Source organism: Lissotriton vulgaris, chromosome 8, assembly GCF_964263255.1.
Source record: "Lissotriton vulgaris chromosome 8, aLisVul1.2, whole genome shotgun sequence".
In the NCBI taxonomy this organism is placed as follows: Eukaryota; Metazoa; Chordata; class Amphibia; order Caudata; family Salamandridae; genus Lissotriton; species Lissotriton vulgaris.
In genome coordinates, this window is record NC_141696.1 from 139,210,336 (window position 1) to 139,235,950 (window position 25,615).

A 25,615-nucleotide genomic window follows, 5' to 3' on the forward strand; every position below is an offset into this window, starting at 1 on the left:
AGCCAGAGTCCACAAAAGCTTACCACAACCTATTTGAAAGGAGGGACGTAGAGCTGTAGGTTGGTTTGCGAAATATCAATGATTTAAGTGGGAGTAATTATGTTGTGTGGATAAGGAGAGGGCTACTTCCTAGAGATGAAGAGATACTAACAGTGTCTTAAATGGGCAGGTACTGAATAGCTGCACTTGTTTAATTTAAAGAGGAGAGTACCTGCAATTCTCAGGGGAGGCCTAACACTTGTAATAGGAGAGTACCAGCACTTCTAAGTAGTTAACCTGTAGATATCCTGGTTTAATGAGTACCTACCTTTTTACATTTACATTTCAAGCACTGGTTATGATGAAAGTCTTTACATATCTCCACCATTACTCCCTCCAACGCATGCCTGGTCAGGACTTCACACTTTAAACACAATATATCAGAATGGACAACTCAGTGCAATGACCAACTAAGAGAACCATGATCATAAATATACAACAAGGGGCTAAAAGCTGCCAGCTTTCTGAAAACCATAAATTGCGCACCTGACTCTCACACTTCTTCATTCATTACACTGGTAAAGGCGGTGTCACGATAATCGCAGCGCAGAGCGTGCACTACATGGAAACACTCCCCACACACGATCAAAAACAAAGACAATATATTTCAAACTACACACCCTACACGGCGTATCGTGCTACCCATGCAGACAGCCTCACATGGGGTAGTAAAAGCTATATAAATGCTGCAATACAATATACAGATTATTTAGCCTGAACACAAACTACGAGGGCTTTGCTGATGGACTGCTCAATCACACGTAATAACAACGCCTACTGTACGGATCTCTCTTACTCTGAACATGACACAAATATGCTTTGACTCGGCTTTTACGGAATTCATCATTAGGGACACCCTGCATTCATTCACCCCGCCCCTCCTACGGGCTGTGCCCAGTTGTAGGCTTTGAAAGAGTTTACTTACCCCATGCGCATCTTTGCCCCAGGCTGGCCTCCTCCGGGTACCGGCGGTCTGGAGGGCAGCCGGCTCGTCTGTAGCTGCTTCTCCAGGGCGGACATGATGCGGCAGGTAAAAAGAGCTCAGCCTAGTTCCTGCAGCACTCTCCACCTGGGATAACTAGCAGGTGGGGAACTGTCCACCTCCCACGCCCTACAACCCCTCTTCAGAGACCGCTTGAAAGGCTGAAAGAAGAGGCTGTGCAAGAGCCGTCACCAGACCAACCCACCCACACTCAGGCCACACAAAGAGAAGACGGACAACTGCAGGGAACGAATTGACACGAAAGACGACGGACTAGAAATTGCTTCTTGCTTACAGACGCAGCAACTAATCACTATAGTCGGACATTTGTCGCAAGGGAGGGCCATTTTAAAGTCAGGCAATTTCCTTTTCAAAGTTTATCATTCCAAATGTAAGTATTGTGTGTACGTCATAAATAATTGTATTTTACTAAATACATTCAGAGAGTGAATTATCTCATGGCATTTTGTACAAGGTCCTATTGCTGCCGCAGAGTACCGCCACGTCCTGGAAATACTACAACAGACAAAGCCTGCGAACAAAAACAGTGACGTCATTGCGATATTTCCCACTTCAGCATGTGTAGCCATTAGCCCTGCCCCTGTCACCAACTGTCGCTACCTCAAGATTTTATGATTGGTCGACGAGGCGGCGCCATTCCCGGCAGTCAGCGCGGTGGTTTGCTCCTGGGGTGTTGGAAAAGAAGTGCTGTAATAAGATGGGCAGGTACGTGGAACCGCTGGGTTACAAGAACAGTACAGCTCTTATAGCAAATAAAGCTGCCGCTTGACATCAGTGTTTGCTAAAATGTTTGTTTGAATACACTAAATAATGGTGGCTGTGTTATATATATATATATATATATATATATATATATATATATATATATATATATATATATATAATCATTTATGGTAAAATTTACAGTTGACAAAAAGATATAACGTGTGTTATCAAATATAAAACCGATTACTTTTAGTTAGCATTAGAAAAGAAAAAGAGCCTTGCTGTTTTCTTCATTTGGGTATTACTTGTCACAATAAATGAGATGGGTGCACATTTCAAAATGTCCGTCATATTTGCATCGCTACTCTTAACAGTTTAGTCTGTCTTTTGTTTCTATAGCTCTGTGGCTGCCGGTTGCCGGGGAACGGAGAGGAAGCCTCTTGGTTGCAGAGGGAGGGAAGTTCAGGCTGAAATGTGGAGAATGTGTTGGGCCTGGAGTTGAGTGTAGTCGGATTACCCGGGTTGTACCGCACCCGCTTTGGAAATGAAGAGCAGAAGGAACCGCAACACCACCAAGAAGAGGACAGGTAAGAAGGCAGAACTGACAACGGTCCTTCTGAACGTCTTTCTCAAAGTGGAATGCAAACTATATTCTAGCAGATCCAGGAACACAACAGCTCTCACTGTTCGAGAGTAGCACACCATCTGTTCTGATAGTGGCAGGGAACTATGTTCAGAGCTGTAATAAATAACATCCACAGAGACCACTGCAGCCCAGAGGAACTGGCATTCACATATCTGAAATTTCCCAGCAATATGTGTGGGGACAACCGCACAACTTGAACGGATTATATATCCCTTCATGTCATTAAAAGTGAACAGCACACCCACTGCTCTAGATGCACAGACGTACGTACTGTACTGCCCACCGCATGCCGTAGCAATCGGAGAGTATTGTATTATAATTTAATTGCATTTACATTCCTTTCACTTCCCTTGACGAAGCTGTAGCATCCTGCTACAATAACTACAGACACCATCAATTATAATTACTGGAGCTTTATTACTATGCATCCATCCTTATCCCTGTCCCTACTCTAACTGCCCTGGTTCCGGTCCCTGGCCCCTCCTGTTCCTGTTCCTCCCTCTCAACTCCACCCCAACCACTAGACCACATTGTACAATCTGACATCTCCCCCCTTCTTAACAAACTGAACTTAATTTCCACAGTGTTCGCAATTCTTCAGTCCACCACACGGGTTGGCGGGCAACTTGTTCTTCGAGTATCAGTAGCGTCGAATCCGTGGGGGTCCTGACGTTGATCACTCTTTCCGGCGTCTTAGCCAAAACATCCTTGACTACCGGATTGTACTTCTGAGAGTGTGACCCATTGTATATGGGCGGCTTATTATCCAGTTCCGCAGTTGTCATGGTTCTTTCATGTTGTGTGACTGCTGCTGGCTCAACTCGGCCGTGGCAGTCTGCGTGCCTTGGTGACTCTTGTTCTGTTGACGGTTGATCTTCTTTAGGAGTGGATAATGTTCCGGTCTTCTTCCAAACTCCCTCCTGTAAGGTTATCTCTCTTTGTCTCGTCCGGTTGGGAGCAACACTGTTCATCTGTACACCGTCGGGCACGCCAGACGTCAATGTACTATCTGAGGTGGGTGTCCTGTCTTGATTCTTGGCCTCATTTGCTGCCACTGTTTGTTTCTTCCCTTCGCGCTCATGGTTGAGGCTGGCGAGACCCTTGACCACCTGGTCATGTGTCCGTTTGTCTCTCATTTGGTGGCAGTTTGTTTCTGTCACCACGTTCGGTCCTCCCCGTAGGGTGACGGGATAGTCCTTTGCCACTGAATAGATATTGTCCCATCTCTCTGTTCTCCTTCCATCAGTTCTTTTAGTCAACCTCTCTGACCCCATCAGGGGTGACGGTATCTTATTCATGTCTTGAGGTGGCGATGTCTGACGTGACGTGTTGTCCTTTGGTTCTGTTGTGCGTCCGGGTAATTGATGCCATGGCTGTGGTCGGGACCTTGATTTTGTTGACCCAAATGATCGGACAGACATGTCTTCCGACTCGGAGGAGTCGGTTGCCGGTTTCCTCTGAGAACGTTCTTTTGAGGGCGTTGTGACTGATATGTTTATTGAGTTGGCATTCTGGGATGACATGCTCCTGGAGTCGGAGTTGTTTACGGAGCATTTCCGTGGGTATGTTTCCTTTTGTGTCCTCTGTGTTGTTGCTGTGGGGGGATCGTTTACGTCATTAGTTTGGTCTCGGAGCATTTGGTCTTCACCTTTTCCACGGGACATCAATTGTCTCTTCTCCGCTTTTTCGTTGACACAACTGTCTGTAGTGCACATGCCTCTCCCTTTCCGGTGTCTGAGTGGCTTGCTACTCCTCGTGCGGTTGGTTTCTTTTCCTCGCTTGTTGTTTGTGTTAACGTCCGTGTCATTGGGGTGATTTGTCTCACTGCTTGATGCTTCCTCGGACTCATCTGTAGACTTTAGTGCATGGCGGGAGGATGGCCGGGGTTGTCCGCGTGCTGGTTCCCGGCATTGACGGGATAGGTCCCTTCTTCCGTGGGTCATCTTTCTTACCTTCTTGTTGAGCAATCTGCCATCTTGTCCATGGGTGTGATTTGTCCTGCTTGACACGTCATCTGTTTCATAATCGTTCTCGTCATCAGTTGACGGACTCCTTGAGGTTGAATAACTTTGTGAGGTTGTATCAGTGTCCTCATCTGTTGACTGACTCCTTGAGGTTGAATAGCTCCATGAGGTTGCATCCGTACCGCTTTCGCGATCCTGATTCATCCTTGTCTTTTGTGATGGTGACTTGGAGTGTTCCATGACGTTCTGTCTCTGGATTCTTGACTCTGATTCACCCTCCCTCTTTTCAGCTTTGTTTGTTTCCTGGGCCTCTCCCTTAGGCATGAGGGGTGCCTCTTTCCAGACATCCATGCGTCTTGCATTTGATTGCACGTCTTTCGAGAAGTCTTTTGCTTTTATTCGCACTCCAGCCTCGGCCCCTCTGATGATTCTCTTTAGCGACCATTGTTCCTGAAGAATCTTGCGCTTCGTGTCTGCGCTTGAACAACCTTCGATTATTCGGAGTCGAACTGCTTCCTCATTAGTAAATGTGTTAAAGTGGCAACAGGGTACCAGACTTAGTAACCGGGTAATGAATCTCGGCAGTGGTTCTCCTGGTTCCTGCCGCGCTGTATGGAAAGCGATGCGAGCATGATCCACTTCCACCAGTGCATGAAAATGGGCACGTAGCTTCACTTGGAGTCTTCCATAGCTCTCTGTGTCCCTTTTGGGAAATGATCTGATTAGGCGACGGCCCTCATGACCGACTAGCTGGAGGAGTAGTGTCAGACATTGTCCATCCCTTTGTTCATCGATTGCATCAAGAAAATCGTCCAGGGAGTCCAGCCACCGATTCCATTCGAGACCCAGATTCCGAGTGTCAGTCTGTGTCACTGGGGGTGGCACTTCAATACAGGGATTAGACCGTTGAGTTGCTTTTTCCGCTGCCATGAGGGAGGAAGATTCTTGACTCTGATTCCAGGACTGTTCACTCTGCTCAATCGTTTGTCTTCACTTGGTGCCAAACGTCTACTTTGGCGCTTGTCTTTGCTCGTACTTCTTACATTCGAGATCTGCGTTTGTTTGTGCTCGCTGACTTCGGAGCTTGTGGTCGTCCGTGCTTGTTTATGTTCAGTGCAGTCTTCGCTTGTTTCCGGTACCGACTTGTGCTTGGCGCGCTGTGAATCGTGTAGGTGCCAGTGCTTGTTGCTGACAGTTGCTTTTATTCATTCGCTTCCTTGTCACCGGTATTAGTGCGTGTTTGTGTTCACCGTTTACTTTGCTTGGCTATGGCATTTGCTGGTGTTTATTTCCTCCGGCCGATGCGTGTTCTTTCATTACGCCTGCCACGGCTTGTTCGCTTGTGTGGATCAATGTTTGCTTCTCCTCTTTTGCCAACATCCGTTCATTTAAGGTTGCTAAGACCGATTCCTTATTGTTCATTTGTAGGTAGCAATGCTTGTTTCATTCCTATTACTGGTGCTGGTTTGTTAAAATCACTTCGATTCATCACACTCCTTGTTGCTTGTATCAGTGCTCAATTGTGCTCAAGATAGTCTTCGTTTGTTATTTGTGTTAGCTCGTGCTTGTTTTCTCTTTACCTTCGTTCATGATTATTTATTGTGAACCCTTGCACTTGCTTCTGCTTGTTGTGCTATTGCGGTTTTACTATTGCCTTTATCTGTCTCTTGCAATTACCAATGCTTGGTGGATTGCTGCCACTTTGAATTTATCAACGTTTGTTCGTTTCGATCCACCAGTGCTTGTTTCCTTCAAGACTTGCGGTTGCTCGTGTTTGTTTGATGACTTTCTCTTGCGGTCACTCGTGCTTGTTTTCTTGGTGCACCTCTTGCACTTATCTGTGCTTGTTTTCTTTCATCCTTCCTGCATTTGCCAATGCTTGATACAACATAGGTGCCAATGCTTGTTTACTTGTATTCTGTCAATGTGCGTTCATCGATATAGTCCGTCACTTGCCAGTGTTCATTCAATGTCATCATTTCATTTACCAATGCTTGTTTTGCACTTATCAGTGCTTGTTTTTGGGCCCTGTGGCACTCACCAATGTTTATTTGCAATTTCAGGTCTTCTGCCTGACCTCAAAATGGCCGCCGCTGATCCCTCGCAGGGGATTGGACACTGCTGCCTGACTCCAAAATGGCAGCCGGTCCTTCAGGGAGCGATTCTCCCACCGCTGGGCACCTATTCCAGGTCTCTGGGGGTCTAGCAGGGTCGGAGTGGGCTCCCGACTCCTGTCTTTATGAGGGCCACTCACTGCACACACCGCCGGCGTGATTCGCGTTTTGAGCGCGAAGGGCTCTTCTCTGGCACCGAGCGTTTCAGCGCTCTTTTCAGTCGCTCCTCTCGGCTCCCTCACGATCTGCAGAGGGGTCGAGTTGCCTGCTGATGGCCTCTTCAGTCAGAGCAGCAGTTCAGTCACGCTCGACAGCTCGATTTAGGCTGCTGCTCGGGACAGGGTATTTTCACAAGGTGCTGGGGTCTGTGGGTTTTGCTAATCCCACCCTCGTCGCCAGTTGTAGCATCCTGCTACAATAACTACAGACACCATCAATTATAATTACTGGAGCTTTATTACTATGCATCCTTCCTTATCCCTGTCCCTACTCTAACTGCCCTGGTTCCGGTCCCTGGCCCCTCCTGTTCCTGTTCCTCCCTCTCAACTCCACCCCAACCACTAGACCACATTGTACAATCTGACAGAAGCCTTAAAGCGAATTACAGAGTATATAACACGCTAATTCAGAACCCAAAGCTAGAGTTTAGTTCTGTGGTATTGTGATGTCAACCTTTGTGCTGAATGCAATGAAACCTATAATAGAAAAGAAGGCAGAACAGCATGTGATTTGGAGCGGGCGGCACTCTTGAGTAAGACGTGCAGACGAAGGAGGGCGAGGAGAGAGTCAGTCCAGATAAACAATGAAGAGGAACAATCATAAATCTTACTTATCGAGCAATACATTGAGTTTCGATTCTTACCCTTACATGTCCAAGTAGTTGCTTTGTGCAGGTTTATTTTGTAAGTTTTTGTTGACAGACATAATTTTGCATAATTTGGTGTAACGTGCTAACCACATGGAAAGATGTTTGAGAACCTCATGCTGTGGCAAACACTGTGCCCATGTTACAATACAATAAGTTACGTCACCTGCAAATAATGTTTCTTTTAACAGTTTTATATCCATAGATTGCCCACTATCTTAAAAATCTCATCCCACTATGTTCTTAAACCCCTGCATGCAAAAACGGACCTTTAAAACTGATTGTATACCGCGTTTTTAAAATGACTAATTTTGTTGTTTATGACTTCATTAAAAGATATCTGGTTACAGCCAGTCTTAAATAGTTTCTTGTATTATTCATATATAAAAAAAATCAAAATAGAGCCTTGGAATCACTATATGGTAGATAGGCTTTAATAATTATTGATTTCAATATTTTTTATTGGTTGTTTTTAGACAAATCAAAACACACAATAAGTACATATACAGGGACAAATGAAGAAAACAGTAAAGACATAGTGCAATGATGAATAAACAGGGGTGATAATATGGCAAGGCATGGATTACGGTCTGGGTAATTATTATTATTATTATTATTATTATTAATTAATTTTATAGAGCGCGTAGTCACCCGTGAGTATCCCAGCGCTAAGATCAGTACAACTGCGGGTCAGCGGGGGCAGGAAGGGGGACAGGATTAAGGAAAGAGGTGGGTTTTCAGTCGCTTTCTGAACCGTAGATAGTTGGGTTCAGTTCTCAGGTCGCGAGGTAGGGCGTTCCAGAGGCGTGAAGTATGGACCGAGAAGCGCCTTCCACCTGTTCGGGCCTTCTTGACTCTGGGAGTGACGATGAGATGTTCCTGATCGGATCGGAGGGATCTGGGGGCTTTATATGGTTTGATACATTTTTTTAAGCTTGGGGGACCTTTGTTTTGAAGCAGTCTGTGTGCCAGGCAAAGGGCCTTGAACTTCACACGTTCTCTTACCGGGAGCCAATGGAGACGCTTCAGAGCTGGTTTGGCCGAGGCTCTGGCAGGGGTGTTAGTGAGGATCCGGGCAGCTGCATTTTGGACCCTTTGTAATTTGTTCAAGGTTGCCTCCGGAGCGCCTAAGTAGATGGAATTACTGAAATCGAGCCTAGAGAGTATGAGGCCTTGGATCAACAGTTTTTGAGAATTGGGGGGGAGTAAGGGCAGGATCTTTCGAATCGACCTGAGGAGCCCAAAGCACGTCCCGGCTACCTTTTTTGCTTGTGTTGCAAATGATAGATCCTTTTCGAGCCATACACCCAGGCTTTTAACCTCTGGTTTCGGGTCTGGGAGCGGGTCCAGACAAGGTGGCCAGATGTTCTGTGATAGAGAGGGCCCCTTCTGACCAAGGAGGAGAATGTCAGTCTTTGAACCGTTGAGTTTCAAAGATGAGCTGTTCATCCATCCTTGTATCTGCGTCAGACAGTTGTAAAGGTCCGCAGGTTGTTGTCTGGGGTGAGAAAGGGACACCACTAATTGTGTATCGGCAGCATAGCTGACGATACTCACTCCGAACGGAATAACAACCTCCTCCAACGGGGACAGTCATTGGTTGGAATAGACGTTTGGTTGTGGATGTCACCTTATATAACCTCTGGCAAACGATATTGTACACAAACACATTCTATGAAAATAAATAAAATAAAAAGTACATTATAACAGTATATATCCAATGTTAAGTATCAAATGATCTAAGGTATGCATTGACAGTATTTATAGACTATTAGTGTACAATGAGCTAGCTTGAGGGCATCACAGTTAAGTGTTTAATTGGGCAGGCTGGGAAATGTGGTTCATGGCGGTTTGTGTGATTTAAAGTATCGATCAAGGCTATCCCACAAGTGCCTAAGTGGGGGTTTCCACGGCGAGTTCTGGAGAGCAATGTTGTCAGCACCCCTTAAGTTGGAGACCCAGTTCAACCAGCATTTGAAAGACGCTTTTCGCGTGTCTTTCCAGTTATTTAGTATGATCTTGGTCGCTGCTGTCAGGAGTAGGTCTAGAAGCGACCTGTCATTGTCATTCAGTGAATCTGCCCAGAGGAAGCCACATGTTAACGTGGATAGTTCCCTTTTGAGGGTGCATGAGAAAAGATTAGAGATGAAGCCAAAAACACTATCCAAAAAGGGTACCACATATTTTCAGAATAGTAATAGATGAGCTAGGTCTCCTATCTCTTCACTGCAGTTCCAGCAGGTAGAGTCTTCTCGAATCTTGTGTGAGTGTAAGCAGGCTGGTGTCCATTAGTCCTTATTTAGAAGCCAAAACTTTGTCTGGGAAGGGGTTGGAGAGATTTATTCCTCGAGACCGAGCTCCAAGTTTTGGACCAGTCAGCCTCCGAGATTGGGGAGGAGGAGTGAGATTCCCAGAAGGATATGATCTTATTGAGGGCAGAATGTTGTGGGTGGATTAATTTGTAGATCCAAGAAACCTGGTGTCTCAATCGATTTATCCCTGCCATGTATTGTGGCAGGGAGGGTGGTAAAGGCATAAGTTTAGCTTTCGTTAATGCTGCCTTTATTTTTAAGGAGTTATAGAACTCCAGGGGCCCCAGATTATATCTAGTTTGTATTTCTATGAAGGTTAGAGGGTAAACTGAATCGAACAGTTGGCATGGAAAAAATATACCACTGTTAATCCAGGTTTCCTTGTGTAGTGTCTTTCCTTTATATAAACTTTTCTGATTGTCCCAGAGGGACTCAAGGTTAGATCTTCGAATGCTGATGTCTAATAATTTATCCACTTTTAGTAGTGCAGACTTTGTGTTTTTGAATATGGATTTTGAGCAGGTGACGTTGGTGAATGTTTAGAAAAGAAGGCTTGCTGGGGTGAGGTTTTTAAGTAATGATTTTTTAATTTCTAGTCAGACAGGGGTATACTCCTCTGGCGGAACAAGTCAATACAATCCCTATTTTACTAAGAATGCTGTTTGGTAAAGTTTGAAATCCGCTGGTTTAAATCCCCCCTCCCCTCCCATTCCCCCTCCATGGATTTGTCTAATCTGAGCTTCTTTAGACCTATTCTGGCCCTTTTCCCTTGCCATAGAAATTTTAGAGCAGGATATCTAACTTGTGATGGAAATCCTCCGACAGTATGAGAGGTAGCATGGTTATTAAATAGTTCACTAGGGGCGTAATCATCATCTTGATGCTCTCAATCCTCGCCCACCATGTGATGAATCTTGGGGACCATGCCTCGAGGAGAGCTTTGATTTTCCCCAGGGTGTTAGCTTCATTTCTCTGTAGTTATTTCCACGGTAGTGCTTCCGAATTCTATCCCCAGATATTTGATAAATCCTGGTTGCCATGTAAGGCCTGAATCTCCCAGTATTTCCCTGATGCAATGGATGTTTAGGGGTTTAATTCAGATTTATCTCAGTTTAACTTATACCCTGAGTGGGTTGAGTAAGTTTCTATGGTATGCATCAAGGCCTTAACAGACGAGCTCGGGTCCTCCGTGACTATTAAAATATCGTCTGCATATGCGGCAAGTTTCACTTGAGTTTCCCCAAAGGTTACTCCTTTTATTTTCATTATTGCGCTTTATATCTTGGATTAATGGCTCTAAAGATAAGAGAAATAGGGAGGGGGAGAGAGGGCAACCCTGCCTGGTTCCTTGTTCTAGTGTGAACGTATCCGAGAGGGACCCTTGTAGAAGGAGGCTGAGAAGCCATCTGGACCCGGGGCTCTATTATTTTTGAGGGATTTGATAGAGTTAGGTAATTCTTTATCAGAGATGGGTTTCCCTAGCACTGCATTCTCAGATTCTGACAATCTCGGTAGGTTTAGGGAGTCTAAGTACCTGGTGCATTCTTCAGAATTTGTTGTTTGTTTACTTTTATATAGACCTTCATAGAAGGAATGGAAGGCGTGTAAAATCTCTTTGTTTTGTTTGGATCCTATTATTGGGGTCTTTAATTGAGGCAATAGTAAATTGTCGCTGCTTGTGTTTAAGATATGAGGCCAATAGATGCCCGCTCTGTTCCCTTCACAGAGCTTGAGTGACTTGAATTTGTTGATCCACACACCCGCCCGTTTACTCAATTCATTTTAATAATAAGCTTTAATAATTATTCATCCTGCGGAGACCAAAATCATGTAGTAGTACTGTGATGTTCTAACCTGTGCGTGAAATTGAAAACAGTGACTCCATGAAGGAATCTTTATTGTTCAATAATTAAAATTGTTACAATCTGCTGCATTTTCATACATAAAAAAAGAGAGAAGAGGAGAATAGAAAAAAAGGATAATAAAAAAAAATACAATTCTAAAATACATAACCAGCATGCAGATTCCACCTAAAATGTCGGAATTCACTAAGATTTAAAAAAACATTAAAACAGCGGCTCTGAAGCGATAGTGTATTGAAATAGCATCTGCGTCTATAGTTCCTTTATAACTTAGACAGGCCCTTTAACGCAGCAGTTTAGTGTTCGTTTTATTGCACACCTTTCACTTTTCCAACCCTCGATTAGGAGTGTCTATGGAAAGAAATCCGGCGTTTATGGGTATTAGCCTCAGTTCTATGCATTTGGTTGGTCTTACGTGCACAGTTGATCTACTAATCTTGGTTGATTGTATTTCCTTCTTCTCTATGTAAGCCTTGGAGTCACTGTAATTCTGGTTGGGTGGCCAACTAATTACTACTGGTGGCTTTGGTTGTATTTGTGAGGGCGACCCGTATTGCATCTGTGAATTTCGCTAATCTGGCTGCAATTTGTACTGTTTTGACGGGAAAAAAACAGGTCTGAGAGTTCTCTGTGATGTCTAAGACCATGGGTCCTCCAAATGGGGACTACCAGACGCTGTCCCTCACTGGTCATCTTTGGACAACAACACAAGAGATGAAACCAGGATTCTCATTGGTAGCTACAGTCGATAGTCGATTTAAATTGTCCTGCTAAGCCAAAGAAGGATTGAAGTCCGCGACTGGTAGTGCAAGAAGCCTCATGTATGACATTTTTTTTTTTTTAAAGTTCTTTTTATTGTTGCATCACACGAATCACAGACACAAAATAGAGTCCTCGCGGAAGAGCGTCAATATTCCGCTCTCGCTGCCCCATGCGCAACTTTTTACATTGGAAAGAAACATCGTAGTCATCATAGCGAACTTATTGGCATATTTTTCTTATTTTCCCCTCCCCCCCTTAACATAAATAAAACACATTAACCATGAAACACCACTGAACCCCCCCCCCCCCCCCTCACCCCCAAGCAGCATGTCGCCCACCCTGGTCACTCCCCGCCCCCGAGATCACCTCATCCCCTCAACTGCTGTGATACAACCAGCGCAATCAGCACCGCATATAGAACACCCAGAGCACCGCTATACATTGTTCAGTAACAGGCGTACCTCCCAGTACCCCACCCGATGGCCCACACTCCATCCATAAACATTTTTTAGCAATCTATTCTAGCCCATGGTATTGTCTCCACTTAGTCCATATTTTCCGGAATTTTTTGGGGCACCCTCTAGCTTTATAGGTAACCCTCTCCGCTGCCATGTACAGATCCAGTCCACTTCTCCATTCTTCCAAGTCAGGTTTTTCGGGCGCCCCCCAGAGTCGCGCTATGTCCCTCTTCGCGACTACCAAAGCCAGTAGCAGAAAAATTAGCAAGGGGCGTGTGAGATCCACCTCCGTGGTCATACCCAGGAGCGCTAGTTTGGGATCCCGTGGGACATCCACCTCCAGTACCTCACCCAACTCCCTGAAGATAGCTTCCCAGTAGTCCTGAATCACTGTACATCCCCATATGATATGGAAAAAATTGCCCGTGTGGTGGTGGCATCGTAAGCATGTAGTATCGGCAATCCTCCCCATTCTAAAGAGCCTCACCCTGTCGAAATAGGCCCGATGGAGCACCTTAAACTGAATGAGACGGAGTCTCGATTTTATTGCCACTTCACGAGGGTGCATGAGAATGAGTTCCCAGTCTAGGTTCTCCATGGCGCCCACATCAGCCTCCCATTTATCCCGTAGGGCCTGCAAGTCACCCAGCATATTATTCGTCAATGTTTTATATGTCAGTGACACCGCCCCTCTCTGCATCTGTTCCTGTAACAATATTCTGATTTGTCAGTGAGTGATATGTTCTGCGCCCCCCATGCATGGCGAAGCTGTACGTATTTGTAGTATTGGGTGTTCAGAAGGCCAAAATCATGCTGTAGTGCCTGGAAAGTTTTCAGTTCCCCCCTTGCTATCACATCCCCCACGGTGGAAATGCCAATGTCATCCCATCTACTGAAGCCTTTCAGCTTGTTTAGCTCCGCCAACCATCTGCAGCACCATAATGGTGTCTGGCGGGTGGGCCTCTCGTTCCAACCCATTCTTATCGTTGCTCTGCGCCACGCCGACAATGTAATCCTGGTGGCAGGGAGGAGCTGTTGACCCCCCTTCCCCCCGTACAAGAAATGTAGTACCGTCCCGTGGGTCATAGAGGACCGATTTGTGCCAATTTATAGTGTGTCCTGCTATCGCCCCAAAGTCGCCCAGCTCCTTGAACAGAGCCGGTATAGTCCTATCTGGGTCTGTCACAAACAACAACACATGACCGGCATACAGTGAGATCTTTTCCTGGGTCGTGTCTGAGCCCCCCCAGGTGAATCCCTTAATGGTCTGATTATGTCTGATACGTATCGCTAGGATTTCGATTGTGAGGGTAAATAGGAGTGGGGACAGCGGGCACCCCTGACGGGTTCCCCTCCCGATCGGGAATTCTCGGGACAGTCGCCCATTAATCCGTACTCGCGCTCTAGGATTTGAATACAGGAGCCGCACCCAGTTCAAGAATTTGGGCCCAAACCCAAATCGTCCAAGCGTCTCCAGCAGGAAGGGCCAGTGGACTGCGTCAAAAGCCTTCTCCGCGTCCAGGGAGAGGAACCAGTGCGGCTCACTCCTCCCATGTACCTCCTGAAGCCAGTTGTGGGTGCGCCGTAAATTGAGTTTGGTGGCCCTATCCGGCAGGAAGCCGGACTGGTCTATATGTACCAGTTCCGTGATGACCTGTCGCAGGCGCCTCGCCAGGATAGTGGCTAGAATTTTTGTCTCAATATTCAGGAGTGAGATCGGGCGGTAGGAGGAACAGTCCTCCCTCGGCTTACCCTCTTTGTGTATCGGGACAATGGTGGCTAAGATTAAATCTGGCGGGAGGCTCCCTGCCTTATATGAGTCAGTGTATAGAGCCTTCAAATGTCGTAGTAGCAAGTCCGTCGTCCGTTTGAAAAATTCCACCGGGAAACCGTTAGGTCCCGGAGATTTCCCCGGCTTCAGCGCAGCTATCGCTTCCGCAATTTCCTCTAGTGACAAGTCAGCCTCCAGGGCAGCGTTGTCATCAGCAGATACAGTCGGGACCTCCATATCGCTCAAGTAGCTCTGCGCTACCTCGCAGTCCCCCAGGTCCCTAGCCCTATAAAAGTCCTCAAAGTAGGTCGCAAAAGCGTCGGCTATGGCCTCATCTGAGGACACCCTTCTAGTGTCGGTCAGCTCGATCTGGTCTACCCATCGGGCCGCTCGCTCCCTCCTACTTAGCCAGGCCAGGAGTTTCCCTGATTTGTCCCCGACATCATACAGCCGATGAAGAGTAGCCAGCGCCTGAGTGCGTGCTTCGTCCGTGACGAGCTCCCTGTAAAGCCTCTGAGTATCTAGCAGCTTCCTAAGGCGCGCCTCCCCCTTCTGTCTGTGATATTCTGCTTCCTGGGTCAAGATGTTTACCTCCTCATTAGCTATTGCCTCGGTGCGTTTCCGTTTGACCTCCCCCAATCTAGACCGGAACCGGTCTCTCAATACTGTTTTCATAGCTTCCCATAGGGTGACTCCGGACTGCACCGACCCTTAGTTTTCGGCCATATAGACCCTTATGTCAGCTCGTATGCCCCACAAAATTTCCGGCGTCTGTAAGTCCCATGGCGCCAAGTGCCACGGCGCCTTCCCTCTTCCCCTCTCCCGCCCTATGTGTGCAAACAGCGGGGAGTGGTCCGATATCCCCCTCGCCTTATACTCCGCCGAGTCCCCCGCCGAAATCTCATGTCTGGAAGTGAAAATATAATCCAGCCTGGAGAAGATTTTGTGGGCCCAAGAGTAGAAGGAGTACGTTTCCTGTGTTGGATGGAGCCACCTCCAGATATCGGTGAGACCGATGGTGTCCATTCGCAGTGCTAGAGCTGTTGTGGTGCCTACGGTGTGAGGTGTCCCCGATCTATCCTGGGCCGTGCACATTACATCGTTGAAATCTCCCCCCACTATCTGCACCGTGTCAGCCGTGTCTAGCAGGATGTTTGTGATCGCCTGTAGCGAGCGTGATTGTAGTTTGGGTGGAGCATATACCGATAATATCGTGTACCTACGCCTCTTCCACTTCCCCTGAACTCCCGCATATGTCCCCTGTGGGTCCAGCCAAGTGTGGGTAACTGTGAAAGGTGCTGTTTTTTTTATGAGAACTGCGGTTCCCCTGGAGTCCATGGTGTACCCCGCGTGTGCTAAAACCATATACTGCCCGCGTGCTATGAATGTGCAGTGCTTCCCCCTCAGATGAGTTTCTTGGAGGAGAATGATGTCCGGTGCTAAACGCTTGATATAAGCGTTGACCAAACTTCTCTTAATTTTGGATCCCAGGCCATTTACATTCCACGTTAGCACCGTGACCCCCGTGCTACCCAGGCGTGCATCAACTAGTGTACTTGCCATTGCATTTCACATTTATCGTCAGGTATGAAACTCCGGAGCCAGGACGTCGCCAGGGGTGTGCTGTCCTCAACATGCTGCTTCACATATAACTCCCCCCCTCAACTCCCCAACACCCCAACGTGAGGCAAGAACAGTACCAACTTTCCCCTCCATCCCCCTCCCCACCTCACTCCCCTTCCAGCTGCGCCCCAACATGGGACCAAACCATCCATGGGAGTAGGTCAGTCGCCCTCCCGCACATCCCTCCCCAGTCTAAACAGTATTCAGTTCAAACACAAAGGAAAGGAAACTGTAGGGGGTGTGCCAACTTGCTTGCTCCGTTGCGCCGAGCTGCTATCTCGTCCGAGCTACATACACCAGCCTACATGAATGGGAGTCTTGTGTGTCCATGGTCGGGCCTTGACCCGAGGAGTCCTGTTCCAACTGACGAATCTCCTTCGCCAACGGGTGCAATGATTCGCTCAAGAGGTCCATATCCTCCTCACCGGATGAGGGGCCTTCCGATTCCTCCACCTCGTCGCCCTCTGAACGCACCCCTTTCCTCAGGCAACTAAATCTCGAACCCGGCACTGGATCATTGCCTGGGGATTCCGACCTGCCGTCCCTGGTGTTTGCCGATCCTCGGGTTCTGTACGGCGTCGCCGTGGCCTTGTGTTGGGTCCTCCGGGGCCTCCGCCGCTGTGGCTTCGGCAGCTCCCATCGCGATTTTTCCCTTATCGTTCTGTCCATCGCGTCTCGACTGGCCGCTTCCCTGCTGTTCAAGATGGAGCGCTCTTCCAGCCACTGCCACGCGTCCTCTGGGTGTGCAAAAAAGATAGATTTGTCTTTATATATCACCTTTAGCTTGGCGGGAAAAGGAGCATGTATTTAATTTGTAGGGATCGCAGCTTCGCCTTCACAGAGTCAAAGGAGCGGCGTTGTTTCGAGACCTCCTGGCTGTAGTCCGGAAAGATCATTATCGTAGTGTTCTCAAGGCGGATCTCTCCCAGGGCCCTGGCTTCCCTCAGGATCAGGTCCCGGTCAGCAAAGTTTAGGAAGCGTGCTATAACCGGCCGCGGTCTCGCGCCCTCAGGTGGCTTGGCCAGAAGCGCCCTGTGCGCCCTCTCAATTATAAAGCATGTGGAGAATGGCGCCGTCGGGAAAGTAGTTTTCAGCCAGGTTAGAAGAAAGGCGGCCATGTCCTTGCCCTCAATCCCCTCTCTAAACCCCACAAATCGGAGGTTGTTGCGCCTGGACCTGTTTTCCGCGTCGTCCACCTTCCATTGGAGGTGACGGTGCGCGGCCTGCAATTCAGCCATGTCTTTCTTGAGCGTAGTGATCGACTCCCCGTCCTCCTTCAATTTTTCTTCCGCCGCCGTTACCCTTTCGGTCAGGTTCCGAAAGTCCTGCTGCAGCAGTGTCACCTCCGCCCCTACCTCTCCGATCTTAGTCTCCAGGGCAGATCGCGACGCCTGAATGTCCGTTCTGGACGCTTGGATGGCCTCCAGCAACATGGCCGTGTCGGGCGGGAGCTTGGTTGGTCTGCCATGGTCCGTGGTGCCGCGAAGTTGTCCATAGGGCCCTGCCGCGTGGTTTTGGGCGCCGGGTCTCTCTTCCCCATCGTTTCTCCGTATGGAAACCCAGGAGAGTATGTGGAAATCACTGTCCCAGTATCAGGGCTTAGGCCAGCGCGGGAGCCGCCGGATGGTTTCGGCGGCAGCGTGGGTCTCTACCGCGGTTCCTACGCCCGCTGGCCGGGCACCAAGGTAAACCGTGTCTTCGGTCGTTCCACCCGTAGGCCGCTGGTTGTTCGAAGAGACCTCTTCCATGCAGGTCAGACTCTCGCTGACTCCAGTGTGCCCCTTCTACTGCGTCGCTCCTGCTTCCAGCTCACGGGCCCCCTGGATCACTCCGCCGCCATGTCGGCGCCAGCTGGCGACTTAGTGGGGTGCGGTCGTATCCCGCGGATTCAATGAAACTGGGCTGCCGCTCCAGCAAGTCTTGCCACACTCTCCCCTCGCCTCCCAGCCAGTGTTTGACCCCCCGAGCTTCGTGGTGAGCCGATGCGATCCGGGTGTCTTCCTCCGTCTCGTCACTCCCTGCCGGCCGCCATCTTGGTGTAGGCAATCGTATGCCTTCGATCCCCTCGATCGATCTCCGTCCGCCCACCGATGGTGCCCAGTTCCCCCTGACCGTGAGGAGGGTCACGGGAGCTCCAGGCGGAAGGCGCCGGCAGCTGATCCGCCGGCCGTAGCTCTAGGCACCTCGCGGTCCTCCGCACCTCGCGGTCGCCATCATGGCCGCCGTCGCTCCGCTGTTTTCTCAGTTTCACACCGAATTCCAGCGAAAGCAGGCTTGCACCTCCCAGGCGGCTCTCTCTCCAGATATCGCAGTAGTTTATCTCCGATCTGGTGCTGTTTCAAGCTTGATTAAGAGGATATAAGTCGGATTACGGGGCAACTCGGCCGGAGCTCCGGCGAGGCACGTCTAGTCGGCCATGCTGCTGGCCACGCCCCCCTCATGTATGAGATTTTCTTCCGGGTTTGAACTGTCATGGCTTGCTTGAAGTAAGGCTAGGGTTTGCCCAGGATATAGGAGGTGTCCAGTTTAGTGAAGCTGGGTTGGTGTTGGAGGCTTTCCAGATCTCTTTCGAATGAAATTTTCTTCACCTGTACGTTCACCTACTTTTTCCAGGAGGTGAGCAGAATATCATAGTTTGACTCTGATATGCCGCTAATTGCACACTGACAACCAGGGAGAATGGCACACCCCAAAGAGGTGCTCACTAAGAGAATTTCTCCATTTGCGTTGATAGCCCCAACATGATATTCGCTTTACTTCTTCCACAACCTGATCACTGCTCCCCATGCGTTAAGAGCTCCAAAGACAACGCTACAGTTCTTCCATAACTTCTAGGCCCATTCTCTATTCACAGGCGTTTACAAAATGCTTATATTTATGCTCTGTTATCATGCACTATGTCCACAGCCCATGTGGATGATTGAGTATTGAATTCTTGTGATACAGAACTGCCTGGGCGAGTTATAACAACTGACGTGAACATATCAGAAATGCTTTCTCTTAAGAACAAAACCCTTTGTTACCTACTAACATTTGCCCCTTTTGTACTTTAGTTACCACAAGAATAAACATTTACTGCTTTATATCCCTCTTGACATATATGTCCCTAGGTAATGCCAAGGGAATCCTGAGACATGGGTAAGGTGTGTGTGTGTGGGGAGGGGGGGGGGGGGGTTTGGGGGCAGAATAGGCCTCTTAGTGGAAAAAATCTTCAAGAAATAATAATTCTTGGCTCAACAAACGTACCCAAAGCTGCTTTTGCAATCTGGGACATCATCATTTGATTTTACCTTTGTACAACTTACTTGTTTTACAGTGGTTATAACATTTTGTATTCACAATACATGATTTTAATGACACTTGCGATGGACAAGTACAGATCTTGGGATCATTCAGGTGTGATGAGGTTAGGACAGGCTATAGTAGCACTAACGGCTTATAAAGGCTGTGGAGCATAAACAAAAAGTGCAATTGGTGTATTGTATACTCTTTTGTTCCTTTTTATAATTGGGGCCTAGGTTCAAGCAGCAGGCTGGGCCCTGAACATGGCTGAATATCAAATGCATATCACATGTCTACTCTGCTTTAACAATTTGTTTCTGATTTGTAATGACTAATTCTGTACTTTTTGGGGAAAGTTTAAGAATGAGGAGAAATTACCCAGGATTATGTGAACTCTAGAGACCCTACTGGGAAGAAAAGTCCCTACTTGGACAATGGTGCAAGCTATTGCCAACTAGAGACCCCCATTTCTACCATTGGTGGTCAGCGGTGAGGATCTGGACTTGCATTTGTGCCTTACATACAGTGATTGGTGTACACTACTAGTATAGTGCAGACCATTACGCAACCACATACAATTGGTGCAGCTTTTTCTTTCTTGAACATTTTCTGTTTGTAACTTAAGAACTTGCAATTTTCACCATGACAAAACCAGTATCACTTGCTTCTGTGGATATTGAATTTGAAGAGGATGGGTTTGAAACCTACACTGTGCCACAATTGAAAGCTGTCTGCTAGAAATGTTAAATCTCAGTAAGAGGCCTCACCAGAAAAAAGGAATACCAAAAGGCCTGAGGGCCTGGTTGGAATCAGGGAATGCCAGTAAACATACAGCGGTGCCTATGTTGGAGGATGAGATTTTAGATAGACAGCAGGACGGGCTATTGGGTCTGCCTGGAGGGAAATTACCATCAAGGGGGGGCAGCTGTGCGTCTTCAAGGACGCTGTAGGCTGTCTCCAGAGTAGTTGGAGGACAGGGAGAGAATCAGAGTGCATGAGTTGGAGCTTACAAAGGAGTGGGGAAGGAGTGTGACATGGAGAGTAAGAAATTGGAGTTAAAAAATCAGAAATTGGCCATGGAGGAAAAGAGGATGCTTTTATAGCATGAGAGAGGTTTGAAGGAACTGCACATAAAGGCCAAAAGTGTAGCGCCCAGTTCCAATGGTGGCAGCTTGTTGCCAGTCCCTGGAAAAGAGAGGGAATACATCTTCAAGGAAGTGATTAAGGATTAAGGATTTTGTAAGGAATGAGGATATTGGTCAGTGGTTTAAGGCATAAAAGGTAGCAATGAGGTCCCGCAGAATCCCTAAGAAAGACTAGGGAGCGGGGTTTTAGAGCCGCTTCATAACAGAGGGGAGGGACACTTTTTTTTAGCCTTACCAACCGAGGAGCAAATTTCTTATGACCATATGAAGGAAGCCTTGATCTGAATATATGGTTGACCCCAGAACTGTACAGGCAGAAGCTGAGGGCCTGTACGAAGCTGGAGTCAAGCCCTTGGGTGGAGTATGTGTCCTATTTTTGCAGAGCACTGGATGGTGGGGTGAAAGGTTGCCAGGTAAATGATTTTGAGGGGCTCAATGATCTGGTTGCATGGGAGCACTTGTCTGGTAGTTGTTTTCCAGAGCTACACCAGCAACTGATTGACAGTAAGCTGACTGACCCCTGGAAGCTTGTTGTGGAGGCATTCCGCTGGGTCAATACCAGGCTCCTCAAAGGTCATGTGGGAGACTCCGCCAAAGTTGGGCAGGGTCCCCAGCAGAAGAGTGGGGGCAACAAGGGTAAACATAATGAGTTCCAAAAAGGGCCTCAAAGTAATTCCCAAGGGAACCAAGGTAAGGGTTCCCAGCCCCCCAGTGAGAAGAAGCCATGTGTCCCTGCAGGTAAGCCTGCCCAGAAGGGCCCCCTGGCCTGTTATGCTTTTGGTCAGGTGGGCCACGTTATAGGGGATCCTAGATGTCCCAAGAAAGCCACCACTGCACCCACAGGAGCACTGCCCCATGAATTGACTAGTGTAGCCTTGAGGGAGGAGTCGTGTTCCCAGGAAGCAGGGGTACCAGCAGAGTTCTCCCTGGTCTCACTAGGAGCAGGGCCGGACTGGCCATAGTGGGCACCGGGCGTTTCCCCGGTATGCAGCTAGGATGGGGGGCGGTTTTGGGCCCCAGGGGCCGTTTTTAGTTTTCACGCCTAACGTTGCAGTGCGAGACATTTAGTAGGTGAAAAATGGGGTTTCATAGGCTGACCTAGGAATTGCACACGCTCGTGCGTGTGCTTTTCCTTTTGTGCCACCCGATTGGGCTTTGCGTGTGTGTTTTTCGCTAAGACAGCACGCAATAGGCCAAAGGTGGTCGCGTTGCTCCGCCCATGGCCTATTGGTGTCTATTACATGCACCAGGCCCTCATGTGGTTTCAATTATCGTGCCCAGGCACGGGCGCGATAATTGAAATCGCATGTCTCCCTGTGGTTCGCGCGTGCAGCACTCGCCGGCTTCTTCTGTTTTTGGATCCATTTCACAGGGAAGCAACTAGTCCGGAACCCCTGGCTAACGGACCACAAAGGTGAGCTCTGTTTTGTGAGTGTGTCTTTTCAGCTTGTTAACTGTTGTATTCTCTTTAAAAAAAGATAAAATGTGATCCCTATGGGCTAAGCTTTGTTCTTGTTCGTGTCAACTTTCTTTCTGAAGCGCTTTTGTGGTTCCAAATTTTGAGTACATCTTTTTTAATTTAAGTACACCTTTCATCCTTAGTACACGTGTGCGTTAATCTAAGTTCGGTAAATACATATCACAGAAATAATAGTCGAAACCTGAGCTCCATTTGATGGTCAACGGCAGAAGAACATAGGAACCGATCTGCGGCTGGCAAGTCACAGTCTCATTAGTGTTCCACTGAGACAGGCTGATCAGGAAGGTGCTCCTCGTGATCTGTTTTCCCCTTTTGGATGCTCTCAATGTCTCCGTTATGACTCCGCCCCCAGAGGCCCTGCGGTTCACCTCCCACGTCACGATGGCATTGCGGACTTATTCTGCTGCTGAAAAAGTTCTTCAAAAGGCTTGTTTTAATTTCAAGCGGTCAATCAATCAATCATAGACATTTATAGAGCGCGCTACATACCCGTAGGGTCTCAAGGCGCTGGGGGGGGGGGGGGGTGCCGCTACTGCTCGAACAGCCAGGTCTTCAGCTTCTTCCTGAAGGAGAGGTGGTCTTGGGTCAGGCGCAGGTCGGTCGGGAGGGAGTTCCAGGTCTTGGCGGCCAGGTAGGAGAAGGACCTTCCTCCTGTAGTCGCTCTTCGGATGCGGGGGACGGCGGCGAGGGCGTGGCTGGCAGATCGGAGGTGGCGTTTGGGAGCGTAGAAGTTGACTCGGCTGTTGAGGTAGCTCGGGCCTTGGTCGTGTAGGGCTTTGTGTGCGTGGGTGAGGAGGCGGAAGGTGACTCTCTTGCTGACGGGGAGCCAGTGGAGGTCTCTCAGATGTCCGGAGATGTGGCTGGTTCGTGGGATGTCGAGGATGAGTCTGGCTGAGGCGTTTTGGATCCGCTGGAGTCTCTTCTGGAGCTTGGCGGTGGTGCCGGCGTAGAGGGCGTTGCCGTAGTCCAGTCGGCTGGTGACGAGGGCCTGGGTGACGGTCTTCCTGGTCTCTGTGGGGATCCACCAGAAGATCTTCCGTAGCATGCGTAGGATGTTGAAGCATGATGAGGAGACGGCGTTGACTTGCCTGGTCATGGAGAGGGAGGAGTCCAGGATGAAGCCCAGGTTGCGTGCATGGTCTGTCGGTTTGGGTGCGGTGCCCAGGGCGGGAGGCCACCAGGAGTCGTCCCAGGCGGAGGGTGAGGAGCCCAGGATGAGGACCTCCGTCTTGTCTGAGTTCAGCTTCAGGCGGCTGGTCGTCATCCACAAGCGGTGTACTTAATAACAATCTCGACGCCCCTACGGCTCGGAGGGCAGGCTTTTAATAGGATAGGCTGGGGCTGGGCACCACAGGACTGCATCCCTTTCATATTCAGAGTGTAAACACTGCTCCGAGAGGCGGGCCGTCGAGGCACTGTGTGAGTCGACCCTTTCCTCCCTGTTCCCAGAGGCTAGCCCAGTGCCTGAGTACCGCCTCAGCTTTATTGGCTAGGGCGGTAAACGTGCAGGTTTTGTTATGGGTGCCCTCGCCGGGTACGAATTTACATACCTTTTCACAAGAATCGATCACCTGCGGGTGACTCTGAAGTCTATGTAACACATTGGCTATTTAAAGGTTGAAATGCGTGACATCAGGACCGATAGGAAACCATTCCTTTTCATTCTGAGACTCCTCCAGTTTCTTTTCTAAGCGGTAATAATTTTGATTCGAGAACATTCATACCTGCGGGCACTAACGGGCGCTTTCAGCATCAGTTAACACTTTCTCGGCTGCCAAAGAGGGCTTACACGTTTGCACAAGTTATTTGTTGCAGCTTTTTTGAGAGTTGTGAAAAAACAAAAGATTGGGGAGCGGGGAAAGGTAAATTTGTTAGGCACAAAAGGCAAATTTTAACAATTGTATATTTAGCTCCTTTACATATGCTTAATTTTCTAAGCAGTTGCAGAACCCCTGAGGAGGCTTTGTGGATCCCCTAGGGGGGCGTGGACCACAGGTTGGGAACCACTGATCTAGATAACCTGAGCCTTGGTCGGTTTCGTTCCAACTCTATCTATCGGCCCCGTCCCTCATAACAGTAGTATTGAATACCTTGTTGACTTTTTGCATGCTCAAATTGTAACGCGCTCTGATATCCTTCGGGATCAAGTTTGCGCTATATAAAACTTTATAAATAAATAAATAAATAAAAACAGGTGAAACATTTATTATAGACCTGCATAACAAAGCATTTGTTTTCTGTCGCCACTGAACGAAATACATTTGGCAGCCACAGCACCAGCGCACCCATTCCATGCCAGGCAGCAACCGTGCATACATCCAATCATGGGACTTGCCTTTGTAAACATGTGCCCGTCGGAATTTTCTGAAGAAATGTTCTTCAAAGGAACTCACAGGAATAAGATACCAGATAAAAGCAATTTGGAAATAGAAACCCCAAACTGTCTGCCCAGTGTCTGGAGAAATACAGCGATACAATGGCAAGATTAACCTATTTTGTCTTTTATTTAATTTTACCAACTTTTCATTGGCTGGTGTCATTGTCCTTGGTAAATACTGGCTTCCGATTCATTATGATGCTTGTTAGTCCCTCCATGTTACTGCCTTGTCTCCAGTTGTTACCACCCATGTCCTAACTCGGGTGATTTCATTACCAGTTCCAACAACTATTTACTTCATTAAGGGACACAGGATGCATAGGGTGCCTGCTTTGGTAATGGCGGCCGCTTCCTAACCTAAGTTGCATTTCGTTTTCTGTTTTTTTTTTTATTTCAAACTTTAATAGAGAATGGGGCGCCCCCTTCAGGGACATCTTGCTCAGTTTATTTTTGGTATTTTTTAAAATTTAATGCGGGGCGTGGCGCCCACATCAGGGACACCGTGCTCGGTCTAATTTATCGATAAGATATTTCTACAGACTGCTACTTGCCGAATTCTGTTTTATTAACGCTCCGCCCGCATTACTGCAGATTCATTTTGTGCCCGCTCTGCTCACGCTACAGCCGCTTGCCGAATTCTGTTTTATTAACGCTCCGCCCGCATTACTGCAGATTCATTTTGTGCCCGCTCTACTCACGATACAGCTGCTTGCCGAATTCTGTTTTATTAACGCTCCGCCCGCATTACTGCAGATTCAATTTGTGCCCGCTCTGCTCACGCTACAGCTGCTCGCATTACCGCTGATTTGATATTAATAGAATTTGGGTCCCGCTCTGCTCGCACTACTGCTGCTTAACTCTATGCGTGCCTGATCGAATGAAGTAGCGCTCTGCTCGCACTACTGCCACTTTCTCGTGTGCTGGAGTGCTGTTTAATTTCCGTAGCGCTACACAGGAGTTTGGATCACTTCAGAGTGCTATACTGCCACAGTGCACATTAATTTACCAATCAACTGTGTTCTCTGCCTTTAAACTGTGTTATTGATTTTGGGCTGATTGTGCTGGCGCCTTTGCCCTTTCCCTAGCCTAACTCAGGTTGTGCCCTAATCTGTTTGTGTTAGACTTTTTGGCTCGCAGCCATTTTGTTGTTTGGTGTTTAACCCCGAGCCCAGTTCCCCACCACGATCCCGCCTCCCAGCTGCCCCGC

General features: G+C 48.1%; 2 protein-coding genes across 2 annotated transcripts in view; one reads left to right on the forward strand and one right to left on the reverse strand.

Annotated features, from left to right (window-relative positions):
* PPME1 (protein phosphatase methylesterase 1) overlaps positions 1 to 1,264 on the reverse strand; it is a 171,423-nt gene extending 170,159 nt beyond the window's left edge. The window contains exon 1 of the mRNA XM_086933828.1: positions 965 to 1,264. Within this exon, the coding sequence (XP_086789954.1) occupies positions 965 to 1,059 (95 nt within the window). The 5' untranslated portion in view covers positions 1,060 to 1,264. The remainder of the gene's footprint in view (positions 1 to 964) is intronic.
* Positions 1,265 to 2,190: 926 nt separating this feature from the next.
* C2CD3 (C2 domain containing 3 centriole elongation regulator) overlaps positions 2,191 to 25,615 on the forward strand; it is a 607,356-nt gene continuing 583,931 nt past the window's right edge. The window contains exon 1 of the mRNA XM_086933829.1: positions 2,191 to 2,334. Within this exon, the coding sequence (XP_086789955.1) occupies positions 2,292 to 2,334 (43 nt within the window). The 5' untranslated portion in view covers positions 2,191 to 2,291. The remainder of the gene's footprint in view (positions 2,335 to 25,615) is intronic.